The sequence below is a fragment of the Crocodylus siamensis genome, chromosome 1 (genome assembly GCF_052110815.1).
Source record: "Crocodylus siamensis isolate JL-2025a chromosome 1, ASM5211081v1, whole genome shotgun sequence".
NCBI lineage: Eukaryota > Metazoa > Chordata > Crocodylia > Crocodylidae > Crocodylus > Crocodylus siamensis.
Window position 1 is genome coordinate 415,474,857 of NC_143395.1, and position 21,234 is coordinate 415,496,090.

General features: G+C 49.3%; 1 protein-coding gene across 9 annotated transcripts in view; it reads right to left on the reverse strand.

Moving 5' to 3' along the window:
• GDPD5 (glycerophosphodiester phosphodiesterase domain containing 5) overlaps positions 1-21,234 on the reverse strand; it is a 312,070-nt gene that overhangs the window by 73,016 nt on the left and 217,820 nt on the right. For all 9 annotated transcript variants that reach the window (XR_016439661.1, XM_090030758.1, XM_090030763.1 and 6 more), the window contains 4 exons: positions 11,288-11,381; positions 10,366-10,425; positions 3,666-3,764; positions 1,569-1,662 (listed from right to left, as the gene is read on the reverse strand). Coding sequence is in view for 8 of the 9 variants with exons in the window: in XM_090030758.1 (XP_089886884.1) it covers positions 1,569-1,662; positions 3,666-3,764; positions 10,366-10,425; positions 11,288-11,381 (347 nt within the window). In the remaining variant the exon portion in view is untranslated. The remainder of the gene's footprint in view (positions 1-1,568; positions 1,663-3,665; positions 3,765-10,365; positions 10,426-11,287; positions 11,382-21,234) is intronic.

Consider the following 21,234-nt stretch of genomic DNA (forward strand, 5'->3'; position numbering starts at 1 on the left):
TCCCTTTTGGTCTCCCCAGAAGTTTGGTTTGGATACGGCATCCCCTTTCACCGATGGATAATACAGATTGGCACCACTGACCTGCTGCCGTGTTCTTCCCCAGAGATGGCTGCATCTGGCTGGGTAAAGTGATCACAGAAAAGGAGGGGTGGAAAGGACTGCAAGAGGTCATCTTGTCCAGTGTCCTAATCAGAGCAGGATCATCCCTTTTATAGATGAATCCTGTGCATGAAAGGGGCTTCAGTCTACTATGCTGCAAAGTTACTGAATCAAGCTCCTTACAAAGCTTTATTAAAAGGAAAGTAACAGGTGGAGTGAGGCCACCTTTCCTGCTTACTTAAAAGTACAATACACAGAAGCTGCCTTCAGAGAGCAGATTTCAATCAGAAATCGGTACCAAGAATTATGTAAAAAAAAAAAAATACCGTGTAAAATAGGCTTATCTGAGAATTTAGCCCATCTTGACTGGCAGGGTAATTATACCCTGAATACTAACAGGTAAAGCATCCCCATTTCTATTTGTAAATTAAGCCACACCACATTCTCTTTTGAAGAAGTCTCCTTTAATATTGAAATTCTTTACATCTTTCATTTTCTTCCTCTCCCTCCATCACTGCCTCCTGATGCTCAACGCCCATTTCTTGGTAACCTTTTGCCAATGCTGCCAAAATCCTTCCAGGGATCATATTTCACTATGATTTAAATTCCAGTTAGAATAATTTGTATGAAATTGGCTTAGTAATTTTTTTAGGAAGCATGCTTGTGCCCATGAGAAAATATCTTTGTTATCTGATTAAAGCAGACAACGCCATGTGAGCTGCGTGAATGCTGGAGGGCAGGCAAAGGCCTGAGGCCAAGGGGATAAGACAGACTGGGCATAAAAGTCAGTTTAGTTCAGTGGATGGGGCAGTCACTAGGAGGCCAGAGACTTGGGGTCCCCGCTCTGCCGCCGATCAGTTGGATTCATAGATTTCATAGATTTTAGGGTTGGAAGGGACCTATTAGACCATCGAGACCAACCTCCTGCCCTGGGCAGGAAAGAGCGCTGGGGTCAGATGAAAAATGATGTCCAAGTGAAAAATATTTAAAACTTCTCTGGGTCCCTGCCTGCCTTTTGGTTGGGCTGTCTCTTTAGTTTGCACATCCTTCAAAAGGTGGATGTCTCTCGCCAGCCATGTATGTGCACCCAGCATCTTGGGACCAGCTCTCTGGTTGCAAATGAAGCATATGAAAGCCTTCAGAAATGAGAAGGTAGTTATGATTTCAAAAGAGACGGAGGCAATCAGCCATTTGGGGTTGACTGGCTGCTGTGATGAAGCTGTACGAGGAAGGACAACGTGCTCTGACAGCGACAGGTCGCTAGACTTTCCCTAGCACTACCTGGAAGTACAAGCATCAAACCCTTCCCTCATCACGTAGAACAAAAGGCTTTAAAAAAAACTGTCACGGACTTCTGCTTTGGTGTCAGCCTTTGATCTTTAACATGTGTGCACCTAGGATTTTTTCTGCAGGACGCAAGGAGACAGGAGAATATGGAGCAAACAAGGAGAAGATGAGCTGATACTCACTGGCTTTTTCCGTTCTTGCAAACTGCCCCGCTATCAACCAGGACAGGGCTGTGACTGCAGCAAGGGCTCCTATGTGCAGGAATGGAGCTGTGGCCTAGGAAAAACAACATGAACACCATGAAGAGGCTTGAAGGGGACATTTCTAGATAGTCAAGGAGAAAAATGTTCTGACTTCTATGCCCAGTACTATCCTAAGGCAACTTCTTTCAATTGGACACCGAAGACCACACAAAGCCCCTGCCTACCCCATACTGGATCCAACTAGGCACCCTTTGCCCAAAGAGACTCTGAGCCTTCTGCATCAGCTTTGTGCCTGCCCTGAGGCTCAGATGTGAACAGTTTCCACCTTCCAGTGTTGCCTGAGAAATGGTTTGGTCCCCAGGGCTATACCGCCGTGCAGCTCTGGCCCACCGCGTGCCAAGGAGAAGACATCTGCACAGCGACGGCTTGTCTACTGCCTCCGCATCAATGCCAAGAAGCACACCTTCCCCACTCACTCCTGCTCTGTGCGTGCTGGTTCCCAGAAATGAGGTGCTGCAGCCAAGTGTGGTCAGCCCTGCGCTAAGACAGAGCTCCTGGGGCAAGCTCAGTACTGGTGTAATCGCCTGATGCCTGGGAGGTGGGGGTGCATGGAGTGGATGGGGGTTGCTTTCTAGCAGGCCTCCAGTCAGCATAGACAAGCCCCAGAAAGTTTCTCAGCAGATGCCTGTATCCTTTGAAGTGAGCCCCTAGCATCACTGGGACACCAGGTGCTCCAGTAATACATGGAGGGGGGAAATTATTTATAACCAAAACAAGGGGTAATTTAGTTAGCGGACAGAGCGCTGGACTAGATCTGGGCTCAGTCCCCAGCTCTGTGATTCTGGGCAAGTCCTTTGATGCATCTGGGCTCTGCTTGCCTTTAGTTGCCACAACTTTGAGTGGAGACCACTTTCGCTGGATGTTTTTAAGAGCAGGTTAGATAAATGCTTGGCTGGGGTGACCCTGTCTTGAGCAGAGAGGCTGGATTAGACGACCTCCTGAGGTCCCTTCCAGACCTGGGAGTCTACGAAGCAGGAGCCAGCAAGGACAGAAACAGAGCTTAACACACAAGGGTGAAACCACCTTGAGCGTATCATAGTCTGTCTGAACTCTATGTTTTGCTATAATCACCACTGATTCTGCATTGCCTGTGAGCCCAGTTGGTTAGCTTAGACACAGTCCTGTTTCTCCTTCCTAACTGCCTGGGTAAAGCTTAGAAATGGGAGAAATCACCCCGAGACATGTAAGCAGTCAAATGTGAATATGAATGCCTTTTTTTTTTTTTTTTTTTTAAAAGCTTTTTTGGTATGAACAAAATTTGTGAAGCAAGGTAAGGCAAATTTGTGCCTGAAAGCTCGCCTAACCTCTCCCCCAACTATATAGGTAGTCCAATAAAAAGACATTACCCTTACCTCTTCTCTTTGTCCATGAATTGGGGTATTTCCAAAAGACAGAACCAACCTTACATGAAACTCATTAAACCCTTTCCTGCAAACAAGATGTGCCAAATACATTTTTGGGGAATGGAACAGAAAAAATGACAGAGACGAGAGCTGCTTCCAAAAGCAAAATCAAAGTCACAAAATCTTGGGAACTGGTTTTGCTCCGCATTCAGACTCTACAACGTACAAATTTCACTGGCCCCTCAAAACGCAAAAGTCTTTGGGTTTGTGTTTTTTTTAATCATGTTCCTGTCCAAATGCAAAATCCCCCCATCAGACTAGGAGGAATTTTACAGGTCCGGGCTGTATACCTAGCATCCCAGCAGTCAGGATGCATCCATCTAACTGACAACCACAGCGGCATTTCATCACGTTTGCAGAACTCCTGTCGACTTCAAATGGCTTTGGATCACACCCAACATCAGCAATTCCTACTGCTCACTATAAAGTTCAGCTCTGAAGATGGAGACTTGAGATGAGACCTTGGTCTCGGAGAAGCCAGGGGGAAGTTTGCTATTTACTTCGGTGGAGCACGATTTCCCCTTTGGTACCGAAAGCTAAAGGAAAAGCTCTGTTCTTTGAAATGAAGTACCTTCCCCCGCCCCCAAAACCCGCCCAAAATATTCCAACTTACTTGCAATGAAATAACTACCATCTCCCATTCGTCATCCCAAAGCTGTGCTATAGAAGACATGGTTATAACGGTAGCTATCAAGGTCACAATCAGTCCAATCTGAAACAAAGAAAGGACACATTGATAGACATTACTACCATTGCTATATAGTGCATTTAACTTGGCGAGTTTTGCCCCAAGGATCCAGACAAATCGAGCGTTAGGGCCTCATTTTCTTTGCGGAAACTATGGCACAAAGGCTTTAAATGAGATGCCCAGTGGCAGGGAACTGCCCCCACTCTGACTCTGCTTGGGAAAGACTCAGTATCTGAAATGTCAAAATTCATGCCCCTGGCAATGGTGTGCAGGGGGCAGAGATGCGCTGGCAGGGGTATGCAGGGGGAAGCTAGCAAAACAGCAAGCACTATGGGTCTCTAATGCTAAAGGCAGGATCCAGCCCCCGCTCTTCAAGTTTTGTCTGGTTGCAAACGGGCTTGGCAATACTTAGAAAGCACAAGTCTACTCGGAGCAGTCAAATGACCGAACTGGACACAGGTAAAATGTTAAACTTAGTTTAGTCATGACACAGTTACTACAACCCACTTTAACTAGACAGCCTCAAGCCTGTCTTCCCGCTAGTTTCCATCACAGAGACCATTGCAGCAAATGCTGCATAGCCCATGAGATTTAAAGGGATGGTCCATGCCTCAGTCTCCTGTACTGACTAAATCTGGCTTTCTTCCAGGGCAAAAAGCCCCCAGTTTTGAGAGGCACACACAGAACAGAATAAATCAAAATGCCCCACAGTCCTACAATTGTTCCAGATTTGCTTAATAGCCAAACACACCGCCCACGGCCTGGGAGAGAGGCTTTTATTAATTTTTTTGAAGCAAAGCAACTGAACAAAAGTTGAATTTACAATTTCAAAAAATGCATTTCTAAAAGAAATTTGCTAGAAGAGGGGTCAGCAACCTGTGGATCAAATCCAGCCCATGAAGAGGTTTTGTCCAGTCTGTTCCCCATGCCAAAACAGAAGTTTATAGATCTTGTTATTAAGTTTTTCACAAAATACACCATGCAGTGGTGGAATATCTAATAACTGCCACCTCTGGCATGCCTTAGCACTGGGCTGTCTTAATTTGGCATCCTAGTATTATAACGGTGCTGAGCTCTGCTCCAGGATGATTCCCATGTCCCCCTCTGCTCCATTCCCTTCTAGCCTCTCCCAGTGTTGTTTTTTTATGACAAATCAGCCAATGTCAGACACTAAATGCTACCGACACCAGCTGAAGGCTACCTTCCATCTTTGAAGACAGTAGCAACAATTTGCATTCATTTAAATCTGCGTGGCTGGGGTGAAGTTTTTCTCAAGCCTTCCCCATACAGGAAAAGGGTGATGTGAGGCTTGCAAGGTGCACTGCATGCACACAGCAGCAAAGTGCACATAAATTCAGACTTCTCAATTTATTTGCACCAAACCCAGGGGCACATTGAACAGCATCGTATAAGGAGAATGCCCTTCATCCACGCTGGCTTCCCAAAACATAATGGAAACCAAGCTGAGGCAACAGTGGTGTAGTCAGACCAATGGTCCATCTAGCCCAATATCTTGTCCCCAGCAGTAGTAGACAGCGTAGAGCAGGGGTGGGCAAAGTCCGACCCGTGGGCCAGATTGGACCCACCGTGAACTCCATTTCCCAGCAGCCCCTGCCCACATTGATGCAGCTCATTTCATGGAGACCCCAGCAGCAGGGGGGTTGTGACAGCATGGGGCCTGGGTTTCCATGGAGACTGGCCCCAGCAGCGCTGGCAGGGCGCGTGCCTGGGTACGGAGCTGCTCCAGGGCTCAGATCTTGCAGCAGTGAAACCATGGTCCGAAGCCGGGGCAAAACTGGAATCCACTGCCCGCCATAAGATCCCAGCCCCGACCCCAGACCAGATCCTGGCCCAGCCATGCACCCTGCCAGTGCTGCTGGGGCTGGTCTCCATGGAAACTCTGGCCCTGCTACTGTTGAGGTTTCCAGGGAAACCGGCCCCAGCAATGTGAGCAGAGGCAACTGGGAACTGGAGTCCAGCAGCTGGCCGAATCTGCCATTTTGCCCACCCCTGCTTGAGAGGGAAAGTATATCAACGGGGGCATGTCTCACGTGGTTCATTCTGTCATGCCCCCCTTGGCATCAACATGTTCAGTTAACGCAGCCTCCACCCCTCTCTACGTCTAGTTTAAACCTTCTCCAGTTCATCAGACTATATGCACAAGGTGGCTTAAGCTGCATTTACTCAGTTGCAAGGCAAGGTCCCCCCCGCCCCACCATTTAACATGAGGGAAAAAAGCCCCTGGTCTTGGGAGTTGAGTATGCGGTGATGGAGGGGCAGGCAGCTGCTGTAGCTCTGGCCCCAACCCCAGGTCGGGGCTGAAACGGCAGCTGCTGCCTGCAGCTCCATCACTTCCGCATCCCCTGCCTCTCCCCACCTTCCCCACTCACCCCCTCCCAGCAGCCTCTGCCCCACCTCTGATGCCAGCAGGCTGTCCGCACTGCAGCCCAGGGCACGGAGCATGGCCCCAGCCCAGCCCTGTAGCAGCGGTGCCAGTTCTACATTGCTGCTATGGGACCAGGCTGGGGCTTTGCTCTATGTCCCAGCCGGCCAGTGTTACAGCGAGGGTAAGCAGGGTGGGGAAGAGGGAGGGCTGGAGAGGCGAGTGGGGCTGAGGCTATGGGGGTGAAGAAGCAGCACAAGTGGGAGAGAGGGGGGAAAGGGAATGGAGGCCGGAGGCTGCCAAGTGGGGCAAGTGCAAGTGTGCGGGTAAGTGGGGGGCGGGCAGTAGAGGGCAAGTTTCTTTTCCCCACCATCTTCCCCCTTCCTGCCCCTACTGCTTCCACACCACATGCCCCTCTACTGCCTCTCTGCCACTACTCCCTCCACCACCTACCCCCTTAGTGCCGGATCCCCACCTACAACCCCTCTGCGACTGCTTTCCCCACTGCAATGGTGGTGAGGATGAATTTGAGGCAACCCACCAATCATCAGATTCTATAAATGGGAATTATAACAAATATATAAGATTTCCATGCACAGAATCTAATTATTGGGGCATCAGCTCAAATTTGGGGTCATCCTGGATTTGGATAAACACGGTTAATTCATCACCAAGCAGCTTTCTCCATGATTCTCTAGTTCCAGGATCAGAGGGGAAGACAGAGAGCCCCACTCAGACAGAGACCACGCGCCATTGTAATCCAGGCCAGTCCTTCCTGAGAGGACGTACACCAGATCTCTAACTGCCAAGGTATTTGCATCCAACTTTACTGAATTCACTAAAAATAACGAAGACAAGAATTGGCACTTTGGCCTTCCCAAGTCCCACGTCTTCCTCCCACCTCCTCCCATGCAAGATCTGGAAAGTTCAAGGTAAAAAAAAAAAAAAAAAAAAAGAAGCAGCAAACCCTGATGTGTTTGGTTTGTGGTGAAGGGATACTGTTTATTTAGTGAGGGGTGGAGGTCATCTGTAGGTGGGGACAACCAATGGATCTCTGCAACATATTTCTCTCTCGGAGTTACTCATCCAAACCCACCAGCCACCTGGAACATGTCTGAAAAACATCAGACTCCTTATGAAGAAGCATATGCTCTGCTCAAGAATCAACAACTTGTTTTTCAGCAGCAGACATCCTCCACCCCCTTCCCATCTCCCACTTCCACTTCCCTGCAGTCAAACACGTCTGGAAAGGAAAAGAACTAGGAAAGGGATGCAATTCAGAGTCCAGCATGCATCCGCCTGTTTGCCAGGGGCCCAATCCTGCCTGAATCGTGCAGGGCCGACTTAACCCTTCAGTGAGCCCTAGGCAAACAAACTTGCCGGCCCCAGGTTGGTTGAGACCCCCCTCCCCACCCAGGTGCTGCTGCTAGGAAGCAGCCACTGCAGTGTTGGGAAGGGAAGGGAGGCAGATGGGGTCATTTGCACCGCCGCTGCAGAGGGAAGGACCAGGGCCCCATGCAGCTCAGGGCCCTAGGCATGTGCCTAGTTTGCCTATGCATTAATCCAGCCCTGGACTCATCTGTGCACAGAGTTCCAGCTGGCTTCAAAAGGAGTTGCGTACCAAAAATAAAGCCCGTGCCATGTCTGATATAATGTCTGCAGACCCACCTGTACACATCACACAAACACAGGACTGGAAGGGGCCTCTCAGGCCATACAGATTCAAGTCTTCCACATTCATAGGCAACTGTATACCCAAGGAGTCCTAGATATCATTCACCCTCCCCATCTCAGCAGCCACCAAGTGCTTGATGGAAATAAAACAAAAAACACCCTGTACCTGGCCACAGCTTTAAAAAAAAAAATTAAGCACGGAGAAGGACAGCAGCCTCCACACAAAATAGACTCTATTTTGCTGCAAACTGGTCACCAAAACTGGAATTCAACCACACGAGGTTGCAAGTTTCAAGCCAAAGGTAAATTGGTACAAAAAGGCCTAAGACATGAGTGTTAAATAGACACTCTGCAGGGCTCACAGAGGGTCTGGGAGTTTTGGTGGGGAGAGGGGAGCACATAGCTGAAATCCTGGGTACACAACCCCATTTGGGATGTGTCAGCGGTGTGGGACAAGTCACGCCTGTGTTAACCTCCTACCTGCTACTGCTGCTCCATCCATATCTGGTCTGCAAGGAGGTGTGAGTTCAACACCCCCAAGGATGTGCCAGGCAGCTGTTTAGTTCATTTTCCCACCCTCCTGGTGACAATTAGAAGGTGGGCTTATTTTTAGAGAAAACTTCTTAGTGGTTAGTGCTGGGAGCTAGGGGTCAGGACTCTGTGTAGTGGTCTAAAGATGTGGAGTTGTATTGTTTCCAGCCATGCCACTGACTTACTAGGTAGGGGACCCAATGCAAGTCACTTAACCATTCCGTGACATTTGTATTGAAGAACAAACTTAATCTTTTTACACTTCCTTTTATCGGTCTGTACAATGAAAATTATATTCATATTCCTCACCATAGGTGCTGATTACATGGAAGCCCAAGAGCCCTGGTCCCTCTTGGGAGGATGGTAGGGTGACCACCCATCCCCAATTAGGCGGGACAGTCCCCGAATGTGAACAAAGTCCTGGTCCCAGGCTGCATAATTCTGGGACAGCATTTGTCCCAGATGCTCAGTACCATGCATAGATCTGGGTTTTCCATTCACCATGGAAAAATATGGGAAAAGGTGGGTTTCCCCTTGCAGATGGGCAGAGTATCAGCCTGCAAGGGGCTGCTTGTGCCTAGGAAGAACGGGAGGTAGGGGGTGCCACATGTGTGCATGCACACACATGCATGTGGGCAGTAATACAGCCCCAGGCAGCTCCCCCAGCTGCCTGTAGGTAAGTCTATGGGGAGAGGCAGAGTGAGGCTCCCACAGGAGTGGGGCAGGGGCAGGGGCTGGGCCTGGGGGTGTTGCCTAGCCAGGGTGGAGCATGGAACCCAGGGCTGGAAGTGGGACAGAGCCACGGGTGGCTCATCTGGTGAGGGAGGGGTGGGGGCGGCCACTACATGCACTCCTGAGGAGGGCATGGGGGGGCATGTGCCCCTCAGATGTCTATACAGGGTGGGGGCAGATGCAGGCTATCCACTACAGCCTCAAGGCTCCCTGCCCTGCTGTCCTCCCCAAGGGAGCCCCACACCAGCCACGTGGCCATGGCGAGGTGCCCCCTGCCTGCCCAGAAACAGCAGATGGGGGGATATGGACTTGTACTACAGCATGGCTAGGGTGGGCTCCTGGGGGAAGGGCAGCAGGGCAGGGAGCCCCGACACCGCACCCACCCCTACCCCTTCATGCATTCTGCTCTGGTAGTGCTATTGGCAGGGGCATCATCTTAGCACCCCCCTGCAAGCAAAAATAAAAGTCGGTGCCTATGCCCTTCACAAGCGTTCTTCAGGCAGCATTCTGGAGCAGGGGGTGCTAGGAAATTAGAGACAAGTAGCCTGGAAGAGCGGGAGCACAGAAGATTTTCAAGCCAATGGTGGGCTCTGTGCATCTTCAGTGCCCAGGTCCTCAGGGCCAACCCCCCTCACGGAACCAACAGGAAATCCGCATCCCCCAGAATGGAGCAGTCAGATGGAAAAACGAGCTTCCTGGAATCTCCCTCCACCCGCCCAAGAAGGAAACCATCTAAACCTAAATATTATTGTTTGGAAATTCATTTGAAAAGTAAATGGCATGACTTCATCGACTGCTGAGCTCTGCCCCTCATCCATTAACCATTTGCTATCCTGCTTGGTTTTTTCCTTTCAATACCCGCACCACTGCAAGAAGGGCTCCCAGCTACCACCATTAAGTCTCCCTCTGCTTAGCTCTGCGCCCTACGGGCTCACTAATTCCCTGCTGCTCTGCATTTGCTATCCCACCCGGAGGAATCACGGAGAGGGAGCTAACATTTACAGTACCTGTTATCTGCAAATATCCCAAAACCTGCAACAAACTAGGTAGGAATCTGCACCCTAGGGATAGGGGAAGGAAGTGGAGGCTGGAGGAAGGAAAGGGAGCCCAGAGATCCCAACAGCAGGAGTGATGGAGAGAGCAGCACCTGAGTAGGAGCCTGCAGGCCTCAAGTTTATTGTATAATATACCTCTGGGAGCTATGGGTACAGCACTGTCAAGGGCTACAACCACATGGGCCATTACACATCCCTCCAGCCCCCTTTGCTTTGCTCAAATCCCAGGCTATGAGAAAGGGTCACTTACCTTGTGGAGCCAGTGTAGGTTCATTTGCTGTCCCACTGCTATGTGACATAGTGCTAAAATCTGAAAGGACAATGAGAAGAGACGCCGGTCAGACATCAGATTATACCAGATGCAACAGCACATTCAGTATGTACATAGGAAACTCGCCTTGATGTGAGACTGAGAACAGCAATGAGAAGAGGATGAAGGGGGCACTTGGAGGGGAGGTTAAAAACAAATTACGAAGCTGTACGGTAGAGTCTGCCCTAAAGGGAGAACAGGGTAGACAGACTTTCGTGGCCCTTGCGATGGTGGCAGTAGAAGAGGACATCACGTTAGGGTGCAGATCAGCAGAGCTGACAAGAAATACTATTTGTTCTGAGCAAGATAAGAAGATGCTGCCGACCCAAGTGTCAGCCTCAGGATTCAGGCCATAGTCAATGCTGGACACAGGCATGGGTGAACCGGGTAGCCGGACAGAAAGGGGGCCCAAAAATGGCAATTTTTTTCCCATTGTCTGATTATTATTATCATCATCACTGGCAAAGTGGGGCCTGATACTAGGAGTACACCCACAGCTGCCAGGAGTCTAGGTACAGTATTGGTCATAGTATCTCAGGATGCGGTGCAGCATTTCTCCCATTTGATGGAAAACCGAAGGCTGAGGTTATACGAAAAAATGGGACCAAACCACAGGGAGAGCGAGATAAACAGTGGGTCAGCTGGAGCCACTTTGCATGACAACCTCTGCTAGATGTGTAGCCAGTAACACCGGGGGTGGAAAGAGCTTCAATATTTTATCTGCTCGAAAGCACTTGAGGTGGGAGCCAGCAAGAAGCACGCACACGCTGTACAGAACCGACCCGCTTCCGCAATGCTCTTGCACAGGGCAAGCTGAAATGCATGCTCTGTAGCACTCATCGATGGACTTTAATTTACCTACCAACAACGCTGTAACGTAAGTAAAGCCAGCAGCAGTTGTTATAAGTATTGGAATGGACCAGTCACTCCAATATCCCATCCGGTTATACAAAAACCTGAAAGACAAAGCGTGAAAGCAATCAGGCAAAGATGCAACACCAAACCAATTCTGCTACACTCGGTAAAGGTTAGACTAGGGGGCTGCTCCCTCTCCGCGAGAGCCGGCAAGAGCCGGGAGATGAAAGGAACGAGTCGTTTCAAAACAAACACAATATTTGTGCATGGAGGTCTCATGGGAAATCGCTCCGGGAAGCTGCGTTTGGATGATTATGTTAAAGGCTGATACCGTGCTATTAGGAAAAATATACAGGGCCGGGGTTTGGCTTTCCAAAAAGCATCCCATGTAAACAAGTAAAACAGAGTGCGACACAAATATTCCCACTGGGATTTGCACTCCGATCTCAATAAGTGCTTTCAGGGCACGGCATCAGATGGGGAAACTGTAGCAGAAGGAATGAAAGAGAAGGAAAAAAAAAAGGAGCCCAGCTATTCACAATAGCACCTACTGAAGACCTGAGCTCCTTGTAGAGGGGACAAGGAAAGCTAGTGGTGGCGGTGGGAATTGGATCTGATTAGCATTGCAGGGACCGTGGTCAGAAATGTGAAGGGTTCAAATGATGCTTAGGCACTGCATCACTACAAAGCTGGTTGCAGAAGGCAAGCATCCCTGTTAGGCAAGGCGGGTATCTGCTCAGAAATGCATTCAAGTGATGTAGGAGCTAGGATGTAGGTGAGCGGCAGGGCAGAGAAAGAAGGGGGATCCCGGGGCAATAGCCCTGGATCTGCGACTGCTTCATTGTGGAGCTCAGGCCAGGTCCTAAGTCCTGTATCTTTGTCCTTAGCTTCCATGAATCATGCTTACAGAAACAGTGACTGGACCACACTACGTGCCTAAAATGTAGGGCTGTATAAAGGTGAGAAGGCAGAGAGCCCAGCAGGCTGAGTACTCGATTCATGTGCTCGGCAGGGTCAGGCATAAAGAGCAGATGTGAAGGCTTCATCCATACCACTAACAGGCCATCCCTGGCCTGGAGGCCCCCTCTTTGTGCAAGCATCAATAGAGCTCAGCCTCGATGGCCTTCTCGGTCCTCTGCTGAGTCTGTGACTAAGGGAGGGCCAAACGAGGACAGCGATTCTTGGAAAAAAACGTATCATTTGAGTAGGCAGAACTCAATCGTTCTAAACACCACGCCTGGCTTGGAAAGATGCTGCTGGGACGCTGGAATAAAACTACTTTTCTCACAGGTCAAATACTAACTTTCAGGCAGCTCAGGAACAGGGGGAGACCTGAACAAAACCCCAAGGCCTAGATCTGCTAAAGGACCCAGGGGCCTAAAGTGGTACTTAAACAGAATTTAGGTGCCTAAATCCACAAATATGATCCTCCAAACCCCACTCTCGCGTTCTGCCAGTCAAGTTCCCTAAATCTGGACGTCCCTTTCTGCACATGTCCAGAAGTACCACCATCCCGGCAAGACTGAAAAGCTCAGTGCTGATCTTGCAACACAGCCCATTTGGAGTCCCCAGTCTCAGAGGCACCTTATTCCCCTGAGAGTTTGTCTGCACCAGGGGTGTCAAACTCATCTGGTCTTGCAAGCTGGATGAGTGGCATGGGGCCAGTCCACAGGCCAGGTCATGCACACGGATGCCCCTTTACCCCCACTCCTCATGCCAGATTCAGTGCACACAATGTCTACTCCAGGACCCATACCACGCACGGTGTCCCCCTACCCAGTCCTGGACAAGCTGGAGGGGCAGGAGGAGAGCACGTGCAGTGCAGTCCTGGACCAGCCAGGGTGGGCACTGCGTGTAACGTGGATCTCAGACCACGCAGAGCAGGTGTCACATGTAGTGTCCATCCCGAGCCCTGCATCTGGGGCTGCCCAGTGGCATATGGGTCAACTCAGACCCATGGGGCAACACAAAGGACTGAATGATGGCTGGATCTGGTCCACAGGTCAGATCTTTGACACCCCTGGTCAAGCCTGAGGGATCAGATTGTGCAGGCACAAATGACTGCTCCGAGTTTGGCCTAAAACAGCAGCTAGAGCCATATTCATCCCATCTTGGGGTTTTGCTGCCATTGGCACCACACCTCTTTTAAATTCTAATCTAGCGATTAAACCACTTGCCCAGGAAGCATGACATCTCCTTGCAGTTCCCTCCTAAGCCTGAGAGGTTTCAAACCCATCCAGAAAAGGGCCTTTACCACCAGGTTGGACACTTAGCCAAGGTGGGGGCATTCTCTACCTGACCTATTGAAGCCATACCACTCTGCAGCAACTAATGCAAAATTCATTGGGTTATAGACAGAGGGTCCTTTGCAATTAAAGCCACAGCAAAGAGCTGGAGCACCTCAGTAGCACCATGAAGCTGCTTGCCATGGCTGTTTCTAACTGCAAGCTGGGTCGCAAATCCTCACCTTCCCAAGGGCTAAGGGACCTCACCAAGGTCTGGGTCCTACTGAAGGCCATCTCTCCTGGAAAGGTCAAGCTTGCATTAAGGTCTCTGCTCCCCGAGCTATTTACTCATTAAAGAATCATCCAATAACACGCAGTAGCAGTGCAGTGATGACATGTAGCAAGTCCCTACTTCCTTGCAACTTGCTGGGATTCAATCATTTGTCCGCACACACGCACTATGCACATACAAGGTTGGGTACTAGGAGTGGAAAGTGTGCTGTGGCACACTGAGCTTTGCTGGGAGCTAGGCAGGGCTGAGCCCACACTGATACCTCCAGTTCAGCCGTCGCAGCTTGCAGGGGAGGTGCTCCGCCTGCGAGGGCGGCAGGGGTACTGGCAGCAAAGGAGTTGGCGGCAATTGCTTGAAACAAGCAGGCCAGTCACCACATCTGGTGCTGTATGAGATACTACCCCCATCTCCCAGCCCTGGACTTTAAATGTTAAAATTTGCATTTAAATGAAGACACACTTCCTAATAAAAGTCTCCTGGAATGAAGCCGAAGGGTAATTAAAGAGAGCGTCCCGCTTTACTGGTTTTTGCACAAGGATCAATGAAGCTACAACAAAACACGCGATGGATGCTGACTCCGGCTCCACCTTGCCCTGGCGGCTGAAGGTGACGGCATCTCAGCTCTGTCACCTGATGGGTCCCTCTCCGTTCTCACGTACATTTGTGAATGGGATGCTTTCCAGCGCTTGTATTTGGAAATGCCTTGGGGTCCCAGACCCCTGTCAGTAAGATGATTTCAGCATGAGTAAGATTCCCTCCAGCGGTTCCTCACCACCCGCAGAGCCCACGCGGATGCCAAAAGCATCGGCTCTGCAGCCTCCTGAAGGACCCCACTCCCTGCTGCAACCAACGGGGAGGAAAAGCAGCCCAGACCCGGCTTCAGAAACCGCAGCGGAGGCACCGTTACATTTGGAAGACCGATGCCTGCTCCTCGGGGACCTGCACCAAAAAAATGCCCCGAAGAGATGCCTTAAGTTTCTGGCTAGGAACAAGGCCTTTAGTCTTAGACAGCACAAGGGGTTTTGAACACAGCCCGGGCACTCGGTCATAAGCAGCCGTAGCTTTAAAGCTGAAGGAGGCTTTGAAAAAGAGCTCCCTTGAAACAGCAATCAAAGACGAGCAAGAAATGAAAGGAACGCTGCATTTTGGTTTCTTTTTAAAAACTCCTCCAAACTGGAATCCACCAAAAGCTGGAGGCTTGTATTTGGGTCTTTCATCCTTTTGACTCCTTTTGAGTAGGTGTCACCGAGCACGAGGTCTACCCTACACAACTCCTGCTGTCTCCATTTTTTCCCCTTAATTAATATATTTTGTGTTCCAGGTCAAATCGGCCGAATCCTATTGATTGAGCACAACTCAATCGTGCCAAAAACCGTATCATTTGAGTAGGCAGAACTCAATCGTTCTAAACACCACGCCTGGCACTACAGTCGGTCTTGGGATTCGGATACCCCACACTTGATCTTAGTCCACAAGAGGCCGAGACACTTGATCTGAGCCAAAAGGCCAAGAAGCAATGCTGTCCGACTCGAATACAACAGCTGGGATGGGCCATCGGGTCCCTAGGACAGATGCAGCTCTGAGGCCGGAGGGGTTCTGCCATCAGAGTCACTTCACCTTCTCCAAACACCAGCAAAAGCCAACACACTAGGACTTGTGCGTGCAAAATAAAGGTGGCTATGGGTGCTATCGATTCACGTCCCTTACAGACACAGCCCTGCTGGCAGAGCTCTGCGACTAAGAGGGCCAAAAGTAACGTTGAGTCTTAAGTCCACTCCTGATCCCATTCTGTTTACTAAAGATTTTGCCGAGGACTTCAACCCCCTCCCCCCTGCACCGAAGGGATGAATTAAGCCCAACCTAGGTTTCAGAAAACTATTTCTGATCTTGAGAATAAATGAGAAGCACTGGCCTGCAATCCACCTTTTTGGATGCTCTTTGACATGCCTGGCAATAGGGTTGCACCACAAACCTACTGAGAATTGGCATCAAGTTCATTTTCCAAACCTGAGCACACTTTCAACTGACTCCTCTCAGACACAAGGGAGTACTGGAAAGACTATGCTATCAAAGGCCGCTGCCTACGATAATATCATATCTTATCACAAATACGCAGCTTTAAAAAAAAAAGTTTTGGGAAATTGTGGGGCACCTTATATGTCAGAAATATGGTAAGAAGTAAAATCTGTGGGGGGAGCAGAATAACAAGCAGGGTCAGGTCCCTAGTGACTGCTACGCAGTTACTTACTGAGGAAAGATCTTTTTTCTTTATTCAGAGCTGGTGGTAGAGGTGATATCTTTTATTGGACCAACTACTTTTTTGCAAAAAAAAAAAAAAAAAAAATCTTTAATTGCAAGCTTTCGGGCACAAGCACTCTTCTTCAGGCACAGGAGAAAAGATTGTAAGAGTGCTCCCGGGTTTACAATCTTTTCTCCTATGCCTGAAGAAGATCATTTGTGTCCAAAAGCTTGCAATTAAAGAACTTATTTTGCAAAAATCTAGTTGCTCTAATAAAAGATATCACCCGTGTCATGAGTTCTGATTCCTTTTGCCTCTAGATCAATACTGCTACAACCTTTTCTTTCTTCTGAATTGCAAAACCAAGGCCCATATTTTACTTTTTTTTTTGGGGGGGGGGGGGAGAAAATAGGGTGCCTCCCCAAGCAGCCTGCATCTGGCCCAGCAGCTGGTGATACCCCCACAGCAGTCAGACTGTGCTGCCTTCCCGGGTCCCTTCAGTCTGCTCATGCACAGAACAGATCCTGCTTACAGGCTCATGCCCACATTTCTAGCATGTTAGTGCCGAGCTCTCTAAACTAGGCAGTGGGCAGTGACAGCTGAAATGGGGATCCAGGAGATAGGACAGCTGGGGTCTCCTCTCAGCGCTGCTGGCTACTGAACAAAAGCCCACTCCACGAAGCCCTTCGGTGGCTACATTATTCATTGGAAACTGCTGAAAAGCTCAGGGCACAACACGGAGCCAAGTGCCAGCGATACACAGCCACCACCAGCTCCACGTTGCCTTTGGGATGAGCCGACTGCTCTATTAAATCAGCTTTCCCAGTACTTGGCCAAAACCAGCCTGCGAAGGGCAGCCACGCAAAGCTTTGTACCGAGTGACGTTGGTACAAAGAGGCAAGCAGCTCCAAGTATCTGGCGTCTCCATAACCATCCCCTGCCACCCTCCCCCTGAAATCTGCCCTCAAGCGAAGCTGTCCCACAGACTCAGCATCCTTTCGGATGCTCCAACCACAGCAAGTGCCCAAATAGCCACCACCACAGAAGATCCTCAGTGCCAGCTGCAAGGCGGGAACTGATGCATCATGGACCCAGCGATGACACGATCCACCCATTCACAAACCCAGGCCAGATTGCTGGGGCTACGTCTACGAATAATGCCACATGCCTTGAAGCAGCTCAAGCATACAGCAAGCATAAGATCATCTGTCTAGCAATGCACTCCAACCCACTCCCCACCCCCAAAACACAGCTCTTGATTTTCCACAATGAACACACAATGCAACTCCAGGTTCCCGCCCGGATGTGGAAAGCGCCATAAGTTAAGTGAATTTGAGCCAAATGAAATTAAATGTGGAAGCGAGTTCCCAGGTACTCAGGTTAGCCGGAATCACGACTGTTCAGACGAACCTCTCTCTGGGCATTTATTGTTTTTGCCACTGACATCTCCTACATTTTCTTCATGCTTGCTTTACATTGCAAAAGCTTCAGAAACCGTGCTCCATGACCACGTTATAAACCGTGATTAGCCTTCCCCAGAACTGAGAAGGGGGGGAAAAAATGAAAGACCATATTACATAGACATGAATTTATGACCCAGCTCCAAGGGGAATAGGATCAAGCTCGCAAACTACAAAGCTTTACATACGCTTCTTTATTCAAGTTCCTGCTTTCCTTCTGTAGCTTGGATTTGTGGATCTAACCTCCGTGCACTGGAGACATGAAACAAAAGCAGCTGAAAACACAGAGCAAAAGGAACTGCCCCAAGCAATAAATTTAAAAATATTTATATTCCTGAGGCACGGAGCATCAAAATGAAAGGAGGGAACTGCATATGCAAAGCTGGAAGCCTTTTGGTTAAATGATAAAAGCCTGCGGCAAACACCCCGGGTTGTGATTTGATTTGGTCTTTATAAAGCACATCTCACTCCTCAAAGGATGTCTCGGTTGTTTACAAGTTCAGGGCCCAACGTCAGAACATTTTCTCATGTCAGCATCCTTCGTCTCATGCCTAGCCCCATGCTAATCCAGAGGATCACTCAGTGGGTAAGTGTACCCTACATGTGGCTTTCAATCAGACGTGCAAACTGTGCACTGGGCTTATCACATCTCCGTGGAACATGGACATTTCCCAGATGCCGGTTAGCGGCATCTGGCAGCACCACGCATAACATCTGGTCACGGAGAAGTAGGGCTGGAAGGGACCAGCAAATTTCTAGTCCAACCCCCTGCCAGAGACAGGCTCTTCCACATCCATATCCATATCATCTCATACAGTCATTATTTAAACTCTACATAAGATGACCCTTGACCTTGACACAGCAGAGACCTAACACCCTAACATGCCAGAGGTAAAACAGGGGAACCACAGCAGCCACAGTCCTGCTTCTCTAATCTGTTGGCAATATATAGTCAAGAGGTCCTAGGTAGAAGGCCATGTCCCCCCACTACAGAAGAAAGCAAAAAAAACCCCACAGTCTCTATCAGTCTGACCATGGGGTAAAATTCCTTCCTGACCCTCAGGATGGCAATTAGTCTGACCCTGACCCACGACCCTCCAGTCAGCTGCGGTCCCAGCAGGAGCTTTGGTCCAGCCCAGTCAAAGTCCCTAGAAAACACCCAGGCTTAAACACACCCTGACACATATGACAGAAAAAAGGGGAGAGAGGAAGGGGGAGAAGCAATCAGCAAAGCCCAGACGCAAGCGTCGAAAATAGGCATTAAAAATAAAAAGGAGTTCAGGTTTGTTTGACACAAGGTTTTTTCCACCGATCCATGCTAGCTGCTTGCAGTCAGCCTCCAGATCCTTGCAAATGGCCGTCGTTAGGATGTGCTCCTTCCCAGGTACTGAGGTGAGGCTAACCGGTCAGTAGTCCCCTGGGTCCTCCTCCTCGCCTTTTTTAAAGAAGGGCACCACACTGGCCCTTCTCCAGGCCTCTGGTACCTGGCCCGTTTCCCACGACGTCATGAAAATCATTGCTAAGGGCTCCGAGATGTCCTCTGCCGGTTCAATCAGGACTTTGGAAGGAAGCTCATCAGGCCCTACTGGCAAATTAATTCAAACCCATCAAAAGCTCTCTAGCCTTCTCTTTTATTATCTCCTCCCTGTGTGGAGAATTGAAGCCTCCCATTCGTACCATCCCACGGCTTTTGGATAGATTTGTCACCTGCTTGAAGAGTGCCGCATCCACCTCCTCTTCCGGATGAGGACACCTATAATAAATCCCCACCATTATATCAGTGCTGCATCTTTCACCTTTCGTCTTCACTCAACTGCATTGTGCTTTGCCGTCTTCTCCCTGGGCCAGGGAAGAAGCACGTGTGTTTTTGACATAGAAGGCAATACCACCACCTTTTCTCCCAACTCCATCCTTCCAAAAGAGAGCGTCACCCCCATTGTTCACATTCCAGTCATACGAGCCGTCTCGTCTCATCTCATCTCAGCGATGCCAATGAGACTGCAGTTCTCTTCACAGGCGGCAGCTGCCACCTCATTTGGTTTATTCCCCATACTTCTCCAGTTCATATACATCCATTGGAAGGACTTCCTTGCTTCCTTTCCATGCCACTCTCTCTCTCTGGCCCTTTCCCAGAGTTGAATTACTTCTTCAAGTCCTTTCCCCTCTGGACTGCGTGTTTTTTTGCTGGAGGGTTTTTGACCACCATCCCCACTGAAACCTAGTCTAAAGCCCTGCTTACCATCCAAAGATGCTCTTCCCCATTCTTGTCAACTGGATCCCATCACCTGATAGCTGTCCTCCTCCCAAGAACGTCCACCCATTGCCAAAGAAACCGAAGACTTCAGGTCAAGCAATGAAGAACGTTGCATCCGGTTTGAAGTCTCTGGTGCAGTTGGAGACGGCTCAGCCGCTCTATTTACAGTTTATACTTCGCATTTTCTCTACACATTTCAACTGAAGAGGGTCGTTGTCACTGGGTGGGGAGGGAGGGCAGCATCAGCTGTACTTGTGGCGCAGACAATGGATAAGCCACTACAGCAAGGACCTATTCTTTTTGCTCTGGCACGGTCAGAGGGCTCCAAACAGGGATTGAAGAACATTAGACTTGGCATTGTACAGAGACCCCCTGCAAAACCCTGCATACAACCTGGGTTCCCACCAGAAGTGATGACTGGTGAACAACAAGTACAGAGGAAGGGGAGGGGGAGGACAAAAAAGTGGAGGATGAGGTAACAACTGAGCACGGTCCCCTTGCTTCACCATCAGCTGACACTGACTCTGAGATACCGCGGCAGAGAAGAGCTTTGGAAGAACGCCGTCCATGCTGTTTGCATACCCACGACCAGTTTCTGCATCTCTGCCTGCACCATCAAGGTGCTTCTGTGCTTCCCCAGGCCACCTCAGCATATATTTTTCTAATCACCATTGTGTTTCGGTAGGCTGCAAACATCTGTGCTATAAAACCCAAGCTCAGCTTGAATGGATCTAGTGGAAATTTCCATTCCCTCTACCCCTGGGATTAGCTCCACTGTAATTAAAGCCTCACACCACATTATTATCCTCTTTCCTATTATTTTCAAAGAATTTTTGGCTATTTTTAAAACCATGCTGTTTCTGCTGACCGCTGATGTCAGGACTCAAACCCATCCTGAAACAGGTGGCTAATTGGGGTCTGGTACATACAAGGCCACTGGCCCATTTTCAACATTTACTTGCAATGAACAAAATTGCTCAACAGATACACGGAGTGCTGTCTTCCCAGTTAGCAGCTTCCTTGGCTAGTTTGGTTTATTTTCAAGTCATCCCAACCCTCCCCTGATGAGACCCTGACATTGGGACCAAGGGCCTTCTACCTCCATCTGCCACTGGAGACGTATGACTAATCAAAGCAGCCAGGCCTGCAGCTTTAAAGCCAGGACGCCCAAACTATGCAACACAAAAGTTGTACTGGCATTTTACAAAGTGCTCCAGAGTTTTATACAACTCGTGTTTAAAATTTGCCATTTTAACCACACACAAAAAAAAGGGTGCGTGACCATAAAATCCAGTGCCCTGTTCTGCTCACAGCTAAATGACCATAGCTGCTCAGTGTACACCACAGTGGAAACCCTTCATTGGGTAGCTTTACTCTCATCTTGTGGATACAGAGAAAAATAAACCATGAATTGCATTTAAGGACTGCATGAGCCACCAGATGACCTGAAAGCCTCACTTAGTGCCAGGACACCCAATAATTGT